Below are 18,408 nucleotides of genomic sequence, written 5' to 3' on the forward strand. Positions count from 1 at the left end.
CTAGTTTGCCACCCAAGCTACTTCTGACCAAAACACATCCCAAACCCTCTGCAAGAACACCTCAGACGCCTACCAGGAAAAGGGAAGCAACTAGATACCACACCTCTAACGAGAGTTCCCGGTATAATTAGCTTCAGTCTCTTATTAGGTAGGCCAGCCGCTTTCATCACCTTTTGCTCAGTCTTCTCGTCCTAGCCCAGCCCAAACAATGAATATGGTTCATGTTTAACCTGCTGTCCTGGTTTTGGCTGGGATGGAGTTGATTTTCTTCCTATTAACTGGTATAGTGCTGTGTTTTGGATGTAGTGTGAGAATAATGTTGATGACACGCTGATGTTTTGGTTGTTGCTAGGTATTGTTTACGCTAGTCAAGGACTTTTCATCTTCCCATGCCCTGCCAGATGTGCAGGGGGCTGGGAGGGAGTGTGGCCAGGGCAGCTGGCCCAGCTGGCCAATGGGCTATTCCATACCATATGACGTCATGCTCAGCATATAAGGCTGGGTGAAGAAGAAGGAGGGGGGGCATTCGGAGTGATGGCGTGTGTCTTCCCAAGTAACCGTTACGCGTGATGGAGCCCTGCTTTCCTGGCGATGGCTGAACACCTGCCTGCCGATGGGAAGTGGTGAATGAATTCCTTGTTTTGCTTTGCTTGCGTGCGCGGCTTTTGCTTTCCCTATTAAACTGTCTTTATCTCAGCCCACGAGTTTTTCTTACTTTTACCCTTCCGATTCACTCCCCGTCCCGCTGGGGGTGGGGGGAGTGAGTGAGCGGCTGCGTGGTATTTGGCTGCTGCCAGGTTAAACCACGACACCTGCTAATGTCATATGTTAACTGCAACAGAGCTTCCTTGGGAAGAGAATTATCGTTGATGTCACCATCCCCTTTGAGTGTTCATGGCTCCGAAGACAAGATGCTGACGGCATCTCTGCACTACACTCGGACAGTCTTTCCAAGAAAGGCGTGTCTGCAGACACCCCAAAATCTCTTTTCCCTTTATAGTTTAAAACCACGTTTCCTACATTTCAAGCATGTTTTTAAACAAGTTTTAAAACATACGCAGGTAACTGTCCATCTTAAGTCCAAGCCCTCTACCTTACATTTAAGAACTTTTATTTCCATGCAAGTTTCATATTTATTCTCCACTGAGGTGGGAGGCCATATAAAATGACTCACACTGTCTCTATCCTTTTCTGGTTAAAGTAGCATAGCTCCATTGACTGTAGCGTTAGTTTGTCGGCAACAGTTCTAACTTTTCAACGGCTGTTTACCAGAAGAAAACTAAGTTGGCTTGTAACAGAAACGTACACTACACCTACCTGTGACAAACCTCACTAGGATTCTCCCAATAGATTGATCTTTCAGCAAGCGGTGAATATTCTGTCGGCCTAAAGACACGGAGGAGGGAGTAACACCTCGAAGGTGAAAAGGTATTCCTTGCCAGTGTTTCTTCACACCCAGATCCTAAGGAATGGACGTCTTCCTACATCAAATGGCTAGGTTGTTAGAATTTATAAACTACAACCCGTTCAAAGACCTCAAATCGCTCAGCTGTTCCATATAACAACTTAGTAGTTTACTTAATCCTCTCCTAACACCAATATTCAAATGCATGGTAACAAGGAAAGGTATTAAAAAAAAAAAAAAAACAGCAGCAACAACAAAGAAAAACCCCCAAAATCCTCCACAAAGCACAGTGATAGCTTCAGGCACCACCTCTCCCAAGACAGTGTAAATTACCACTGCATCCAGCATCCCATCTCTGGCCCTCTTGAAAATCACTTAAGTGATTACTGCAGGCAGCGCTTTAGCTGGAGAACAGATAAGCAACCCAACCACGGTGAGACTCATGCAAATTTATGTAGTCACAGGTTCACTTCTGCTTCACATATTGCTTTAGTGTTCTTTACCATGCTTGTAAGCGAGGATTCGAATCCAGAAAGTTTTAATGTTTGTTTGCTGAATAAGTCTTGTTTCTCCAAAAGGTGCCAAGTCTCAGCGCATGGGCAAACTGTCACCTACTCAGTCTGTGTAGGAAACGTGATTCTTACTTCCTGGAAGAATTTAACAACACTTTAAAAGTTCCACATGAGCCAGAAGCGTACCGAGAGTTTATCAGAAGGGCCTTCACCAGAGAAAGAATAAGGGCGACTCATTTTTTAAACTAAATATCAATTACACTTCAAAACACCGTGTTCAAAAAAAGGCATGGAAGATCACTTATCTTTTTAATATCCAAGCACTATAGGTGATGCCAAATGGCATGAGTTACACTACTCTCAGAGTAGAGAGACCAAGCTGAGCGGCGCGGTTGACATGCCCGAGGGACGGGATGCCATCCAGAGGGACCTGGACAAGCTCGAGAAGTGGGCCCATGCAAACCTCATGAGGTTCAACAAGGCCAAGTGCAGGGTCCTGCACCTGGGTCGGGGCCACCCCCGGCATGAATACAGGCTGGGGGATGAAGGAATTGAGAGCAGCCCTGCCGAGGAGGACTTGGGGGTACCGGCGGATGAAAAGCTGGACATGGGCCAACAATGCGCGCTCGCCACCCAGAAGGCCAACCGTATCCTGGGCTGCATCAAAAGAAGCGTGGCCAGCAGGTCGAGGGAGGTCATTCTGCCCCTCTACTCTGCTCTGGTGAGACCCCACCTGGAGTACTGCGTCCAGCTCTGGAGTCCTCAGCGCAAGAAAGACATGGACCTGTTGGAGCAGGTCCAGAGGAGGGCCATGAAAACGATCAGGAGGATGGAACGCCTCTCCTGTGCGGAAAGGCTGAGAGAGTTGGGGTTGTTCAGCCTGGAGAGAGAAGGCTCCGGGGAGACCTTATTGCGGCCTTTCCGTTCTTAAAGGGCGCTTATAAGAAACATGGCGACAAACTTCTTAGCAGGGCCTGTTGCGACAGGACAAGGGGGAGTGGTTTTAAACTAAAAGAGGGTAGATTTAGACCAGATAGAAGCAAGAAATTTTTTACAATGAGGGCAGTGAAACACTGAAACAGGTTGCCCAGAGAGGTGGTAAATGCTCCATCCCTGGACACATTCACGGTCAGGTTGGACGAGGCTCTGAGCAACCTGATCTAGTTGAAGATGTCCCTGCTCATTGCAGGGGGGTTGGACTAGATGACCTTTAGAGGTCCCTTCCAACCCAAAGCATTCTATGATTCTACGATTCTATAAAGGAACACACGTATTCCCCTTTGTCCTCTCCCTCTAAGCCTGTGGATCACCAGGGATGTTTAGAGGTACAGGTTGACCAGGGGGTACCTGAGAAAGGGTTGGCTGAGACTGGGGCTTAAGACATACTTGGGCATCTCACGCTAGGTCCAGCTGTAGGCCAGACCGCCTGGGCATCAAAATTTTGCCTCAGCATTTTCAAAGCAGAATACTTACTACCTCAGCTGGCATGGTTCTCTAAGTAAGGGCAGCATAGCAACATAGCAACTTCCTCGGAAGTTTCTGTATACCTTTTAGGTTTTGTGTATCCTATGCTCTTTTTATATGCATTACTTTCATTGTCTGTTTTCCCTATGCAGGTGGGTTTCCCTATCTTTTCCTCTTCACTCCTACTAACAGTATCAGAAACAATATCATACATCCCATATGCCGGCATGAGATAAAACTAAGTAAAATCTTGCAGATCTTTCCAGGCTGACAATTCTATAAAACAAAAAAATGTACTATGGTGTTAGCTGGAAATACAGCAGAGAAAGGTCTTCTGTATCTCTCACTAAGCAGGGATATCAGACTTGCCAAGCTGTAATGTTTTTCATTGAGAAATCACTTTTTTGGTCTTTCCACAGACAGCGCGCTACTTTATAAAGCAAATTGTTTCTGTGGTTACTCTCAGGTTCTGATACTAACACAGACTTACTTCACTCCGTTTGCCTACACAGGACAGCAGACGATTAGCACCCACATTCCAGAGAATTTGCTGCATCAGGCCAATTTCAGTGAGGACTGAGCCCACGGGCTGACTACAACTAATTCAGTGGTTAGGCAGAGGCCTCCAAAGACACTATGTTTTCATGGAGTTCATGGAAATCGCTTGGAAGAAGCAAGAAATCTTGTTAGCATCCTCTCTGAGACAACGTTTACATGATGTTCTCCAACTTAATTCAATACTTGAGAATCCCTGCAGGAGCAGGCTAATTCAGAGCAGACCGGTCATTGCATGTTGTGATGTTCACTGAACAACAGATTTAGGAATGTGTGCGTGATGCTAAATAAACACCTTTCAAACCACTTGCATTTTTACTCTAGGATTACCTACAAAAGAAGAATTGTCCCTAAGCAATCTGCAAACAGCGGTTCAGAAAACAAGTGACAGGTGTGGAACCAGTGACCACGCCAGCTTCTGTACAAACCACAGCAGCAGAGACCGTGTTCTTAGGTAGAAAGTGTTGAGAAAACTGGACCCTTCCTCCTCTTCATCCCAAAATAATCGGGTCATAGCACCCCCCGAGACAGGCAGCAGTACAGATCAAGATCTGTCACAGTCTCGGGGGGCAAGAATCCTCCAGGTCCCTGCTAAATATCCTAACCACAGGTTAGACGCCTCTTTACCTCTCCTGCCCCATGGTGCAGTTTGGTCTTTCAGAATGTCATGCAATAGTGCTGTTTATCATAAAATAACTCCACCCCTTAAATACTGCCAAAGCCGCGCTTAAACATGCTCTCCTATATGTGCAGACATCACACAGTACTCTAGTGCTGCTCCTAAGTGAATGTTCATTTCCTTTTATTGGCAAAGGTTTCTGCCAGTGAATCAATCTGCTGGTGGAGACAGACTAGGAACTGCGGCAGAGGCCACAAGCAAGGCAGTCAAAGCAGAGGTAAGTTGCTTGTACATATGTGTTCATGGTCTCTCTCTCTGTTGCCTGACTCCATAAAGATGTGCAGTCTTGCTTTGGTGCAGTTGCTTGTCAGACTAGACCGCCTGCATCCTTTCTGATCTGCAAGGCTGTTATTATGCATCAAAGCGCGTGTTTGCTAAAGTTGAGGAGAGGAGGAAGTCTTCGACCTGCGCAAATGGGAAAAAGGAGTAACTGACGGCTTCATTTTGTTCTACCTGTGTTGGGTTTTTTCCTAAGGATGTCACTGTGGATGCATGAAAATCTTGGTATTGAAAGCTTGTGCATAAATCGGACATTTTGCTTCCACAGTTTCAAATGCATTTAAGCTTTCCTTGTAAGTTAACCAGGAGATTCTGGCACCTGCTAGCCACATTAACTGCCCTGGTGCCTTTCTGTCTCATTTACAGCGTATGTGAAAAAAATATTATGACTCTCTCAAGAGTACATTGATCAATTTCTAGAAGGTTTAAAGCTTATTTTCATGAAATATCAGAAGTCTCCAGAAATGGCCTTTTCAATGTATCTTTCAAGTGGTCTCTTCCTCTACTTCTTTTTTTAATTAAATATTTCCATGAATTCCAGTTTGCCATGGTAAATGCTGCTCTTTGGTGGTGTTTCATTAGATAAAAAGAGTAGATGGCTGTTCAAGGCTCCTACCATCAAGACTTTGCCACTGAAATTAATGAGACCATGCGTGCCAAGCCTTGGAGTTAGTTGGCGCACTCTCTCTGATTTACGAAGCATTCATCTGGAAGTGCCTTAAAACATGCCAGCTAAGCCAGGTGACCATATAGTATATAGAAAAAAGTATACCCTAAAAAGAGCAACAATTTAGCTACCCCGTTGCCTCACCTATTAGTACAGAACCAAACTGGACTTTAGCTGAACTTTTCAGTTGTGTTCCCAAACGATGTTCCACATGCAGAAATAGAGGAACAGGTTTTACTTCTGTTTGAACTGAATAAAAGAGCAGAAAGCAGTGGAGTATCTACTACAAAGCCATGCTTCTAGAGCACACAGGTGGGGGGATTTCTGTTCTATTGACAGAAGAATGGAAGTATTCTCCTACAAAGTGGATGGGCTAGAGTGAGTTTGGATGCCAGTACTAAAATCAAGAGTATATCCCAGTTTTGGTTTAATCCAAATGTTCTAGTGACTCAAGGGGTATGACAGATTTAATAAAAAATGAAAATAATTGAGCACTCCCTCCCTCACGAAGAAGTTCAGAGAGAACAAATCTCTTGGCTATCCTTTCCAGGTTCTCCAAACCTTAAAAATCTTCCCCACGATATGTCAGAAAATATACTCTGGTTTTATGACCTCTCTCCTCCATGCTGATTACAAAGGTGGCTACAGCCAAAAAGCAGGGCACTAACTAGATAGAATGCACCCTACAATTTCTATTCAGAAAAGCTTCCCCGGGACCATCAGTCAACTCCAAAACCCCATCAAAATGCAGTCTTTCCTCCAGGTGGCCAAGACACAGATTTACATAGGAAGGACCATACGTGAGAGAGAAAGGAATGAACTCATGGCACAAACTGGCACCGATATCATACAAACACATTCCCCCAGGTTTGTTCCCCATCTTCCTGGAGCCCTTGACTCACTCCTGGCCCCCACTACATGGCGCGAGCTGTGGAGAGTCCCTCCTCACACAGGTGGCAGCACCCTGGGGAACAGACCCTGGGCAACCTTCAGGAGAGTCCCCACTTGGGTCTTCATGTGGAATTCCACACCAGACTCTTCCTAACGCAAACACCTCCGCACGCGCTCTCTCACACAGCTTCAAGATGTGGTGCCTCCTCCTGCTGCTCTGCTCCCAAGGAATTGCCCTTTCAGCAGGATTCACAACACCCTCCACTCTGAATTCAGACAAAAGCCAGTACAGGAAGACTCGCAACCCCGAGTGTTTTATGAACGTGGTAAGTTGGGTCACTTTCTCTCCCTTTCTTTCTAAAGCGTCTCGCCAAGTACCACTACCACTGCCCCATCACTAACAGTCCCTGTCAGGAGGCTAAGAAGGGCCCCTTCCACATCTCCCATTTTCCCAACCTGCCTTTTCCAAAACCACTGCAGTAGTCACCGCTGCAACAGCGGCCGGCTCTGAATGTGCCAGGGACAGATGGGACTCTTGCACATTGCATGAGGACAGACACGTAGCACTGCAACGGAGGCTGCCGGCTGCTACTTTTGGCTCCAAGGCCAGGCAACTCCCCAGAACCTCCCGGGGGGCACTGAGATCCAGGCTACTGAATTTTGACCCCAGCAACAGGACTCAGCCCCGGACTGTGACCAGAGCACAGACTACTCGCCCCAGTCCATACCAAACCGAACAACAGACCTCCGCTGCCTGCATTTAGGGTGAACCCCAGCAGAAATACGATGGAGGCAGGGCTGGGCCATGCCTCATGGCGCTTGTTTGCAGTCACCTTTCTCAACACAGGTTGGTATTTCGGGCTACCGCACAAAGAAGGGAAAAGTGCGATCCTGGCAAGAGAACAAAGATCCCTCCAGCACTGTGATAGGGAGCACCGGCCTAGAAGAAACCTTCATGCTCCTATCCAAACGGTCTGAGCTGCCAGGGAGAAGAATTCCTTTGCAGTGGAGGCAAAGGCTGGTTTCTAGTCTCGAGGGAAGCAAAGTCCTCCCCTTCTGTAACAACCTGTTTGCTCAGTACGGTGGCAAGGGAGCTTGAACCCCTTCTTCAGACAGCAGATTCTCGCAACACAAAGTAATCCAAGACCCCTTGCTCTGAATCACTACAGATTTCCTCACAGTACATGCAAAATGAGGTGTAGGCGGTCTCATGAGTTCCTTAGTGACAAGAGCTCCACCTTTGTTTGCCTTGCCTGCATGGCTTGCCTAATCACGCTTTGGCAAGAAACGGTTCATTATGGACCAAACCCCACATCTTCTGGCATTGTCTTATACAGATACTGCTATGTATTTAATCTGTAGGAAGGCATGATCTGTATCAGCTTTGCAAACTATCTCCCAAAAGGTTAGTCACTCCATACAGTTTGGCTTTGTCCCATAACATGGCAACAAATGCCAGACAACTGCCACCTAAGCAGGCCTGAAGACTTTTGATGCATCTTTTTACAAGACCTGTAATATTTATTCTCAGCCATGCTCCCTGTGGCCAGGGGCCTTGCACTGCCACCACAGAACAGCCCACATCCACACTGCTCAGCTTGGTTACCCTCCAAAACAGGACAACTTGGATGTTAACAAACTCTCCTTTGGCTTCCCACAGAGTGAAATTATCAGATATCATGGATACCCCAGTGAGGAATATCAAGTTCCCACGGAGGATGGATACATTCTTGGTGTTTTCAGAATTCCCGCTGGGAGGAACAGCCAAAATACAGGTGTGACACAGTTATAGGACATAAGGAAGGTCTGAGAGCCAACTCTTACATGGGTCCCCCATCTTTCCCCTTTGCACATGCAATGGCATGTTCCACACCTTTCCATCTCTGCAAGAGCGCCTAGTCAGGAACGGGGCCTGAATTCTGTCTATAGGTTAAAAGACTCCTGCAAAACCAGACTCTGCACCCCAGTTTTAACTACACAGTACTTACTACTACAGCATAAGAAAACCCTCTTCTTTTACAGGGAAAAAGCCTGCAGTCTTGCTACACCACGGTACTGTAGCAGATGCTACCTACTGGATTTCTAACCTGCCCAACAACAGCCTGGGCTTTATCCTCGCAGATGCTGGCTATGATGTCTGGATGGGAAACAGCCGAGGAGACACCTGGTCTTTAAAACACAAGACCCTTAAGACCTGCCAGAAAGAGTTCTGGCAGTTCAGGTATTCCATGGAGAAAGAATTGCTGAAGAAAGCAACTTCCAGGGGACTAGCAAGCTTGGGTAGTTAATATTGAGATGCAGAACTTTTCTCCTTCTGGTTATATGAAATAATCCCGTTCTGGATTATATGAAAACCCTACTGGTTTTTCATATAATCTGACTTCAAGTGGGACATGCAACATCTAAGGAGACTGGACCAACTCTTTTCCCCAGATGCAGCCACTTCTGGGCACATTGGGAAGGTCATAAGAAGGGCTTGGCTACGTGACCTGGACAGGCCCTTCTGGAATCAGCACATACAGAAGCAAAGCTGGAAGTAAACAGGTCACCTTTGTCCATACGCAGTGCTGCTTTCTTTGGGGAAAAGACTTCCAAAACTGTGAGGCATCTGTAATCTTGAAGTCTCCCACCAGATACCATTGTCCCAAGTGCAGCCAGGAGAGGAGGCTGCTCAGCTCAGTCTAGAAATCTGACCTATCACACCTGATGTTAACTGAGAGAGAAGTATTTTTTGTAACCCATCCTGGTGAGAGCAATGATTAAATTCAGTTCCCCAAGGGCTGCTGACAGGTGAGACTGGCACCTCCTCCACAGAGAGCCCAAGGCATCAGGCAGCCTGGCAGTACAGCTGCATCCCTCTACCCTCTTCCCTAATTCAAGCAAGAATGCAGACAAAGCGTGCAACCTCATCTGTCAATGGGTTCTGCTTGGTGCAACGAACAAAACTGACATTCAGTAGCTCACACTGTGATAGTCGAATTCTCTGCTAGCTTTTTTGTGTTTCTCCCCTTTAGCTTCGATGAGATAGGTAAATACGATATTCCAGCAGAGCTGTACTTCATCATGAATAAAACTGGACAGAAGCACGTGTATTATGTTGGTCACTCAGAGGCTTCAACTGCAGGTAATATTAGGACTGCCTGGGTACAAAACAGTTAACGTCACTACCTGATTGGAGTATGTCTCTCTTCTAAGTGCATTCTAAGGGTCTTTTGGCAGAACAAATCATTCAGGCCAAGACATCACCTTGTTTGTCTTTAGACACCTCTGGTTTAGGCAACCAGTTAAAGTTCTCACCAAATCCATCAGCAAAGAGATTTGGACATGTTCAGAAAACAAGACGGGATGCACCCTTTTCGGTTTTCCTTCCTTCCTTCCTTCCCTCCCCATATGCTTCCTTTATGTGTGCATTCACTCTTACACGGGTTTATGCTTAGTTACAAGTAAAAAATTCTGCTCTTAACCTACCAACCTTCAGATAATTATTGCGTTACTGCATGCCAGCATAAACATATACAGTCTTTTAGAGACTGCAAGCTGAAAAACTCATTATTTTATTACAGTTTAGGAAACTTTAGAGGGAACCTGTATTAAGAAAATCTGATTAATGCATCTTCTCCAACAAAAATGGCCTTAATGCAAAATTATCAGTTCTTAGAAAATCGACACCTGTACACGCTCTAATGAACCTCTATCTTTAGAATGAACTCTGTCTCCCAAATAAAAGTTTCAAGAAAAAAACATTTTCCTTAGGTCTGCAGCACAAACAATGAGCTGCCTACTGCCTTTTTATTTACTTGGTCTCTAGAGATCTCTGCACTAACTGGACTTGTGTCTTCTGTGTTTGCAGGCTTCGTAGCATTTTCTACTTATCCTGAGTTGGCTCAAAGGGTTAAAGTGTTCTTTGCTTTGGGACCAGTAGCCACAATCACACATGCTACCAGTCCTCTGGTAACATTTACACGTCTTCCCCAATCACTGATCAGGGTATGTCATTCCTCTTTCCAAAAGACGTAATTGTCTGCTTTGTCTCTACTGGATTCTCTCAACCTGAACTGATTTTAAGGGGGTGATGAGGTATGAAATAACTCAATGTATCAGACTGCTGACAGTGCTGGTAGGCTTCAGGCTTTCCACAGAGCTACGCTGCAAGGCTTGACACGGTATCTCTTTTGCAACTTCTTTAACATAACAGGTATATTTTCACCATTATTTGTTTAAATCAAATATTTTTGAAGGAAGCTCAGAAATACCAGAATAAAAGGAGTCTAACATAGTCTACTAAATCTAGCCTTAAGCACTAGTAGAAAACCACAAATAGGATATTGCACATCTTCACTTTATTAGACATGCAGTTCAATTACGCTTGTGAAATACTTACTTGTGAAATGATAAGGAAACTTAAAGGGAAATACCTATTTCACACCAGAACTTGCCAATTTAATAGAATCTGCTGGGAATGGTGGAAATCCTGCATGCTATACTTTACGACAAACTGCAGGAGCACATGCTCTTTCTGCCCAAGCTGTACCCATTAGGTGACTATAGAGCATCCAGCTCTACACCCTTCTCATTTGTCTGCTCCCTCTTTACTTAGTAGCAATACTCACAGTACAGTTTGTGCACCTGTCTGGAAGAAATTTTAGGGCAAAAAGGGACTTCCTATACTCTGCAGTCGTGAGTGCAGCCAACTGCTCTTTCTCACTGAGGTTCAGTGCTCTAAAACCAGATGGACAGTGACCTCCAGAACTCATGCCTAATAATAAGAAGCTCTTGGGAAGAACACACTTTAAAGGATACTGGGATGACAAGTAGTTTCAGCAATCTTGGTTAAGAGGCAAAGCTATTAGAGAAGGTGGAATGACCGTTTTCTGCATGAAAGAATCCTGCAATAAGGAAAAAAAAAAGTGTTGCACTTTTCCCCCCCTCAGTTACTACTTGGCTGCAAAGGAGCTTTTCACCAGAATGAACTGCTGAAGGGGCCTCTAACATGGATCTGCAGATGTCTGGGAAAAGTTTGTGGCAGTATCTTCTCCTACATAGCTGGGGACAGGATACAAAGTCTGAACACGGTAAGCATGCCCAAGAACAACTTAATACAAGTACAGATAAAGTAATTTTGAAGGAAAACAATTTTTCTGCCTTATGTCTACTTACAGTTGCATGGATATAGAGAAACGTGTTGGGGTTTTCAAGTAATGCCAACTAGGACCTCAGCTAATGATGAGATGTGCCACCTGACACATTCAAATCACACAAGGAAGAAAGGCTGAATTCAGAATGGTCCCATCTTGCAATGATGTCCCTCAGTGTCCCCTCTTCTGAGGCTAAGCCAAAGAACAGTTGGACAGATACCAAAGCTTTATAAAATGGACAAATGGATGGAGAAAGAGATTTTTTCTTTTGCACAATTCATATTTTCCTTCCTAAATAGGAAGACATCCAGACCATCTGAACCTAAGAGATTGTTTCCTTTTGGCCACTACACATCACAGCATTTCCAGCCAAAACTCAAAGCTGTTCCTTCACACTTTTCTCAACAGCAAGATCTCATTCCTTTACTCTGGCTGCTACCTTTTTTCTTGCAGACCTTCCACATGTCCGTTCTCCAGTGGCCTTTGAACTCTCATACTCAGACTATTTAACAAGTGTTCCCATAAAAAGCTCCCACACATGTAGCCTCATTATGCACAAGCAGACAGCCTATTAATAATCCTCCTCTACCGATTAAGCACAGCACTATTTAAAAGCATCACACAAACTGTAGAAACTGGGAAAAACAAAGGCCATACACACTCCCCAAATGATGTTTTCCATGTGACTAAGCACTAACGTGACAAATACTCTCCCAAAGGGATAAAATTCTACATACTCATTCCCACTGTAAACTCACATATTTCTGAGCCTCTCCTCAACTTTCTTTTTGATATTTGAAGAATATCCTATTAAAAACGGGTTTTAACACAGCAGCAGTACGTTGCTCAGGTCCTTCACCGCTTTATTCTGTCACAACACTGGATCCCTGCCTTTATAACACTTCTGCTTTCTCTCCAGAGTCGAATAGATGCATTCGTAGCACATTACCCTGCTGGAACATCAGTACAGAACATTATCCATTGGCATCAGGTATAATTGCGCATTGACGTATAAACGGACCCTTACTCCTGTTTTTTATGCAACCAACAGCCTCCAGGGAAGTCCAGAGGTGGTGGATCTGGGAAACTGCCCATCACATCTTCTCACATGCTGCCACAGAGGGAGCACTGTTTCCCATGGCTCACCAGACCATCACCCAAGTTGCCCCTTTGGTATCAGGCACCGAGATTTCCCCAGGGCACATCAGACCCCTCTGCACGTTGGGCTCTAATGGCTTCCAGCCTTCATCTTTATTTATGAAGACATTTGCCTTGAGAGCTGCAGAAGTGAACGCAAGCACGGTCTAGGCACTTGGCAGGCAGTAGGAGGATAGTGGAAACTTGAGCGGCCAGAGGATGAGCCAGACAAAGAAGTAACGCAGGTTAAAGCTTTTCTCCCAGAGGGTTAATTGCAGCCTGGATCACCTCCCAAAGCCAGTTCACCACAAAACACTTCTGCTGGCACGACGGCAAAGTGGGGAACTGCCTCTTCTGCTGGCATCTTACGCCACTCTCAGACCTAAGCTTGTTCTGCCTATGCTCCAAATCAGAGCAGGGCAAGAGAGCGTCGGCTCAGAAACACGTCACTGTACGTGCACAGAACTGTGGCCACTTCTGCCAACGCTTGAATATATGCATGCTCCTGCACACACCCCTGACTAAAATTCCCAGGATCCAGACCACCACCACCCAGAGCCAGAAAACAGGGACAAGCGAGCAGATCTCTAGCATATCCTCAGTTAGTTTAAGGCTTGCATAAAAAAATGCACACAGGTTTGCAGTAAGACAGATTCACCTTTTATTATTTCTTTTTCCTTTCAGACAAAGCACATTCAAGAAGGGAACAGTCTAGTGTTAAGCTAATCACACCCTGCTCCCCATAGCCAAACTCTCGTAAGAAGCACAGAGCCTCTGGAAATGCCTCCACTACTGTGAGCAGACCAGACAAAACTGACACACAAAAGTCGAGGTGTGTGACGAGGTATCGGTGTCATATGTTACACTAGACTAGTAATAGCCCTGACACACCTCGGTGCCACAAACAGGGACCCCAACTTTAGCTAACTAAGATAGTCGAGCAAAATTTTGATAACAAAACATACCAAGGGTGGCGGCTGAGGATCAGGAGAGAATGTTAGCAAGAGGAAAGGCAATGAAGCCTCTCACCCTACCATCCATCCTCAGTACCCCTGGAAGCCTGCAACCAGAGGAAGGGGTGGGAGTAACTCACAGTCCACTGCCTGAGCCTTGGCTTCAATCACAGGCAGGAAAACACCTCCTGCGCTCTGCTTTGTCTGTTAACACTTTCATTTTACCTGTCCCTGTTACAATATTAACAGCTAACACGTGCAGACCAATTTCAAGCTTATGACTACGGCTCTAAGGAAAACATGAAGAAATACAACCAGGTAAGGCAATACGGTTTCTCTGAGAACTCATCCTTGGGTTCTGGCAAAACTAAGAACAGAAAAATTCAGATTTTAGCACCTGCGAGTGCTACACAAAGAGGGAGAGAGTGGTCTGAGATCATGTTTCACCTGAATCTAATACTCATACATGTAAAAGTCTATTCACAGACAAGGCATAGACAGTTCCTTGCAGACAGCTAACAGAAGTTCGTTTTGCCTCCCCTACTGATGCAGGGATGTGTCCAACGACATGTCAATTTACCTGCCATTCCCAAAAAGCTAAGAGCCACACCCAGGTCCTAGGACTGCATGAGTATGGAGCTCTTCACTCCCCCAAAATCCTCAAGGTCTGCCCTTCAGCTGAACACTAGACTGGGGGGGGGGCGGGGGGGCGGAGAGGAAGAAAATTGGAAATGCATACCTTGGTTTTGGGAAGCTACTTACCGCAAAAATAAAACAGAAGGGATGATTCAGTACAGCCCAGTGGAGAATACTGCTGGGGTGAATTAATGTATCCTGTACAGAAAAAAGGAAACGGACGAAACTTGGTCACTGGGTCACTTTGGTTACTGCCTAGTCTACACTCAGAAATGCTGTGCTCCTCCTGCAACACTGATAACTTGCCTGACAATTTTCTGAGATTTGATCAGATCAGTTGACTTGCAGTGAGCTTTTCTGAGTCAGGGCAGGTTATTTTATGGGTGGCACATTATTTTACAGGTGGAGAAAGACTCCAAAGATTTCTCAGACAACTTCCATCCACACATATGGTCTTTAAATACTGAAGTTTAGATTTTGGAATAGGCAATGTTCTATTCTCAATACTTCGGCTGGTTAGGAAACTGCCCAAAAAAGCAGTCAACGAGAAAAAAAATAGAACCACCCTTAGATAATAGGGGTCAATTTAAAAGCATCTTATGCATGGTCCCTCACCACCCCATAGACAAATAACCATCCTGCATTAAGGCATTTGGCTCAGGTCTCAACAGATCTCCATTCTACTCTTCCGTGTATCTTTGATATCCTCTGTGATGATAGACAAGGCAAGTATGCTCACGGGCTATTACTCCATCAGTAGCAACACTGTGACCTAGAGAAGCGTCAAGTGAAGTCTGGAAAAATACAACTAAAAGTCTTTCACTCCATGTGCCATAAAAGCATGAAGAGGACCCTACATCAGCCAAAAATGGGACACACACAAACAACAACTCCACAGTCCTTGCCTGATAAACACAGACACTGCTCTTTCCATGTCCCCACCTCCAAAGGGCACAAGCAGGTGTCAAACTGCAGGACAACTCATAGCCATGCATTACAGAAAGACACAGGAATAGGATGGATCGTTCCCTTTCGTGGTCAACAGGGAATGGGGTTAGGGCAATAAACACTAAGAGGGTGCCCTTCATCCTTACTGTTTTACTGTAGGGAGTGCAGGAGGGAAAGAGAGGGGCTTGCACAGAATCCTTTCCCTAAACACCACTTCTGATAAAACAGCAGTCACTCAGGTCTCCTCCCTTTCTTACAGCCTAACCCTCCTGCGTACAAGATAGAGAAGATAAGCACACCAATTGCTGTTTGGAGCGGTGGACTTGACAAATTTGCAGATCCAAAAGACATGGCAAAGCTACTTCCTCGGATCACTAATCTCATTTACCATGAGCATTTTCCTGCTTGGGGACATCTTGATTTCGTCTGGGGCCTTGATGCAGCTGAGAAAATGTATTGGAAAATCATTGAAATAATAACAAAACACCCTTAAAGCTTCACACAGACAATTCATTCATCCAGTAAAAACCCAAAAGTTTTAGCACTAGAATATGAGTACAGGGATTGTCATAGGGGTTTACAAACTGATTGGTTTGCAATTTTTTTTACATTGTTTTCCATGTAAAACTGCAGTCTGTCTGAGGAAGTTGAGGTACATGGGGATGACCGCTGAAAACACAAACATATTAGAAGGAATGCTTCAGGGATCACTTATTTTGGAAGATTTTAGCTTTTATAGGACTGATTTTCCTACAACTAAGATTTCATTTTCACTTCCCTTGTAGATCAATACCACACATTCCACCTGAGACAGAAGTGTTATCCCATGAAAACCCAAAAATGGGAGATACTAATTTCTCCGTTGAAGTATTACGGATCTTTGTTTAAATAAACCATCTACCCTCTTGATAGAGTGTTTTGCCTGTTTTCCTCTCCTCACATTACCAACAGCAGCAAGCCAGACCCAAAGGACCTTCAGTTCTAAGACTACCCCGGCATCTAAGCAGACAGTAGTTGGCTTTAATGGCCCAAATGCCAAGGAATCCAAAACCAGAAAACCTATGTCAGAGAGAAATCACTTGATAGTTGGACAGGTGCAGATACTCCCTTACCCTCACACTAACTAATGGTTTGTTAACCCCCTTACTACAAAGAGCACAACTGTCTTCATGCTCATAACCTGGCAACTGAGGATTGAGGAGATGCAGACACAGCAGCAGCCTGCACACAAAGGGCGACAGCATCCATCTCAAGAAATGTTCCTGGAGCTGCCAATAAAGAAGTTGTTTCAAGTTCTTGTAGCTTCTTAGTTCACCCTGTTAGTGTGTCCCACTTGCTCACCTACAAGATTATTCCAGGAGGTGAAAGATCACATCAAACGTTCATCATTACAGGCCAAGACAGGGTAGCTCAGGCACCGTGGGTGTTTCTGGGTGGGGACTTAAGCCCACATTCCTCAATCAAGACCTGTGGCAAATGAAACCCATTTGATGATAATCTGCGAGATAGACATCAATATATAAGTAAGACATGTTTGTCTCATGCAATAGAGAAAACACGGGCTAAGGAGATGACACACCTTCAATGGCTGGACTTGATGATCTTTTTCCAACCTAAACAATTCTATGATTCTATGATTCTCTAGCAGCCTGTGGTACCACTGGGAACTGAGCTCACAACTTCTGGAGAGGTTCGCAGTCCAAGACACAGAGATTGCGAAGTGGCTACTCTCACTTACACCACATTATTTAAAAACCCCAGGGTCCTGACCGCCCCAGAGAACTCAAAACAGACCCAGCCCACCTCCACAACATAGCAGGGCAGACCTGGCATGGGCACAGCAAACATTACACCCAATAAAACACGAGCTCTAGGTCGGAAGGGAGGGGGAGCAGGACCAAGAATTCCAGCTTAGGTAAAGAGGAAGCGAGCACCTCTTTGAACTGTCTGGCAGCAAAGCCCTTCACTCTGCTCTCACTCACACTTCCGCAGCACCACCTAACATTTAGGCAAGATGCACGTGATGAACCTGACAGCGTGACGCTGCACAAAACATAGGATGGAAGAGAAGGAAAATAAAGAATTGCAACACCAAACTCCTCCTAACCCTCACCAGTGGTGCCTTTTCCCTGCCGCAGCATCAGGGCCAACCATGACCTAACTCAGATTCTCCATGAACCAGAGCACATGCCTCTGCCCGACTGAAGAAAGCAAAGGGCAGACACTGGAGGCTGCCCTTTCTGGGAGATGAATGAAGGGGGACCTAGCAGTTCCTCAAAACCTAGTTGTGAGGACACAGGTCTGAGATTAAGCTCACTTCAGCTTGGAAGCAGCCACCAAGGGGCACTCCAGGACATCAAGTTCAAATTTCTCTAGAGGGCCTTCCTGTGCCATACCAGCCACAGGCACACCCTGCAAGAGGTTACAGGGAGGCATTCAGGTCAGTGACCAACACTGCTTGGGAAAGAACACAACATGCAGTGTCTTCCATTCTGAACACCTAAATCAGCCTAAGGTTCAATCTAACATCACAGTTACAAAGTTTTACAAAGGATTGCCAAATTCTCTAATGGAATACAACAATTTCCAAATACTCATCAGATAGGCTCTCCACTTGCTAGAGATTCCAGCAACCAAACGTTATCTTCTCATTGCCATCCATCAGGAATGAGTCCTGGAATGGCCAGTGTCTGGACAAGAGAAACACCCATCCCTTACACTTCCCCTCGGAAGACTGTTAGACTTGGGCAACATCCTTGTAGCGCTGTAAGGGTCCCCTTGCACCTCTGCTTCAGGTTGGGCTTGAGTCAACAGTCCCACCGAGCACAAAGAAACCCTCCATGGCACGGACCAGAGCCTGTTTTTTGTAACACTTTCAGCCAAACTCAGTGAACTGCCAGTGTCGAATGAATGCTCATACAAACAGGATTTTCATTGCTTGGCCAAATCAGCCCGTCCTGTTCTTAAAGCCAGGACTAAGACCTGGTGCCCCATACCCCAGCCATCAGCACCAAGAGTGGTACTTCAAGGCTGCGATGCCAAGCAGGCAGAACAGCCATGCACACAATGAAAGGAAGGAAAGGAAATGCCCTTACCGTGCCTGGGGAAAGGCAGGGTGAGCTAAATACAAGTCTCTTAGACCATACC

At 45.5% G+C, this 18,408-nt stretch overlaps 1 protein-coding gene across 1 annotated transcript; it reads left to right on the plus strand.

The window, feature by feature from the left end:
• The first annotated feature begins 6,646 nt into the window (after window positions 1-6,646).
• On the plus strand, window positions 6,647-15,754 carry LOC142084603 (lysosomal acid lipase/cholesteryl ester hydrolase-like). Its single transcript, XM_075155450.1, has 9 exons — window positions 6,647-6,778; window positions 8,113-8,227; window positions 8,475-8,673; window positions 9,467-9,576; window positions 10,303-10,439; window positions 11,384-11,524; window positions 12,507-12,578; window positions 13,927-13,995; window positions 15,521-15,754. The coding sequence occupies exons 1-9, from the start codon at window positions 6,647-6,649 to the stop codon at window positions 15,752-15,754; spliced, it is 1,209 nt and encodes a 402-aa protein (XP_075011551.1).
• The last annotated feature ends 2,654 nt before the right edge of the window (window positions 15,755-18,408 follow it).

Source organism: Calonectris borealis, chromosome 7 (genome assembly GCF_964195595.1).
Source record: "Calonectris borealis chromosome 7, bCalBor7.hap1.2, whole genome shotgun sequence".
NCBI classification, from domain to species: Eukaryota; Metazoa; Chordata; class Aves; order Procellariiformes; family Procellariidae; genus Calonectris; species Calonectris borealis.

What these genes read in the sequence shown, in the direction of transcription:
- LOC142084603 (XM_075155450.1), top strand. Translation starts at nt 6,647, where the DNA reads ATGTGGTGCCTCCTCCTGCTGCTCTGCTCCCAAGGAATTGCCCTTTCA. An exon ending in TTCCCCAATCACTGATCAGG is followed by an intron (nt 10,440 to 11,383) that starts GTATGTCATTCC and finishes TCCCCCCCTCAG; the next exon opens with TTACTACTTGGCTGCAAAGG. An exon ending in GGATACAAAGTCTGAACACG is followed by an intron (nt 11,525 to 12,506) that starts GTAAGCATGCCC and finishes CTTTCTCTCCAG; the next exon opens with AGTCGAATAGATGCATTCGT.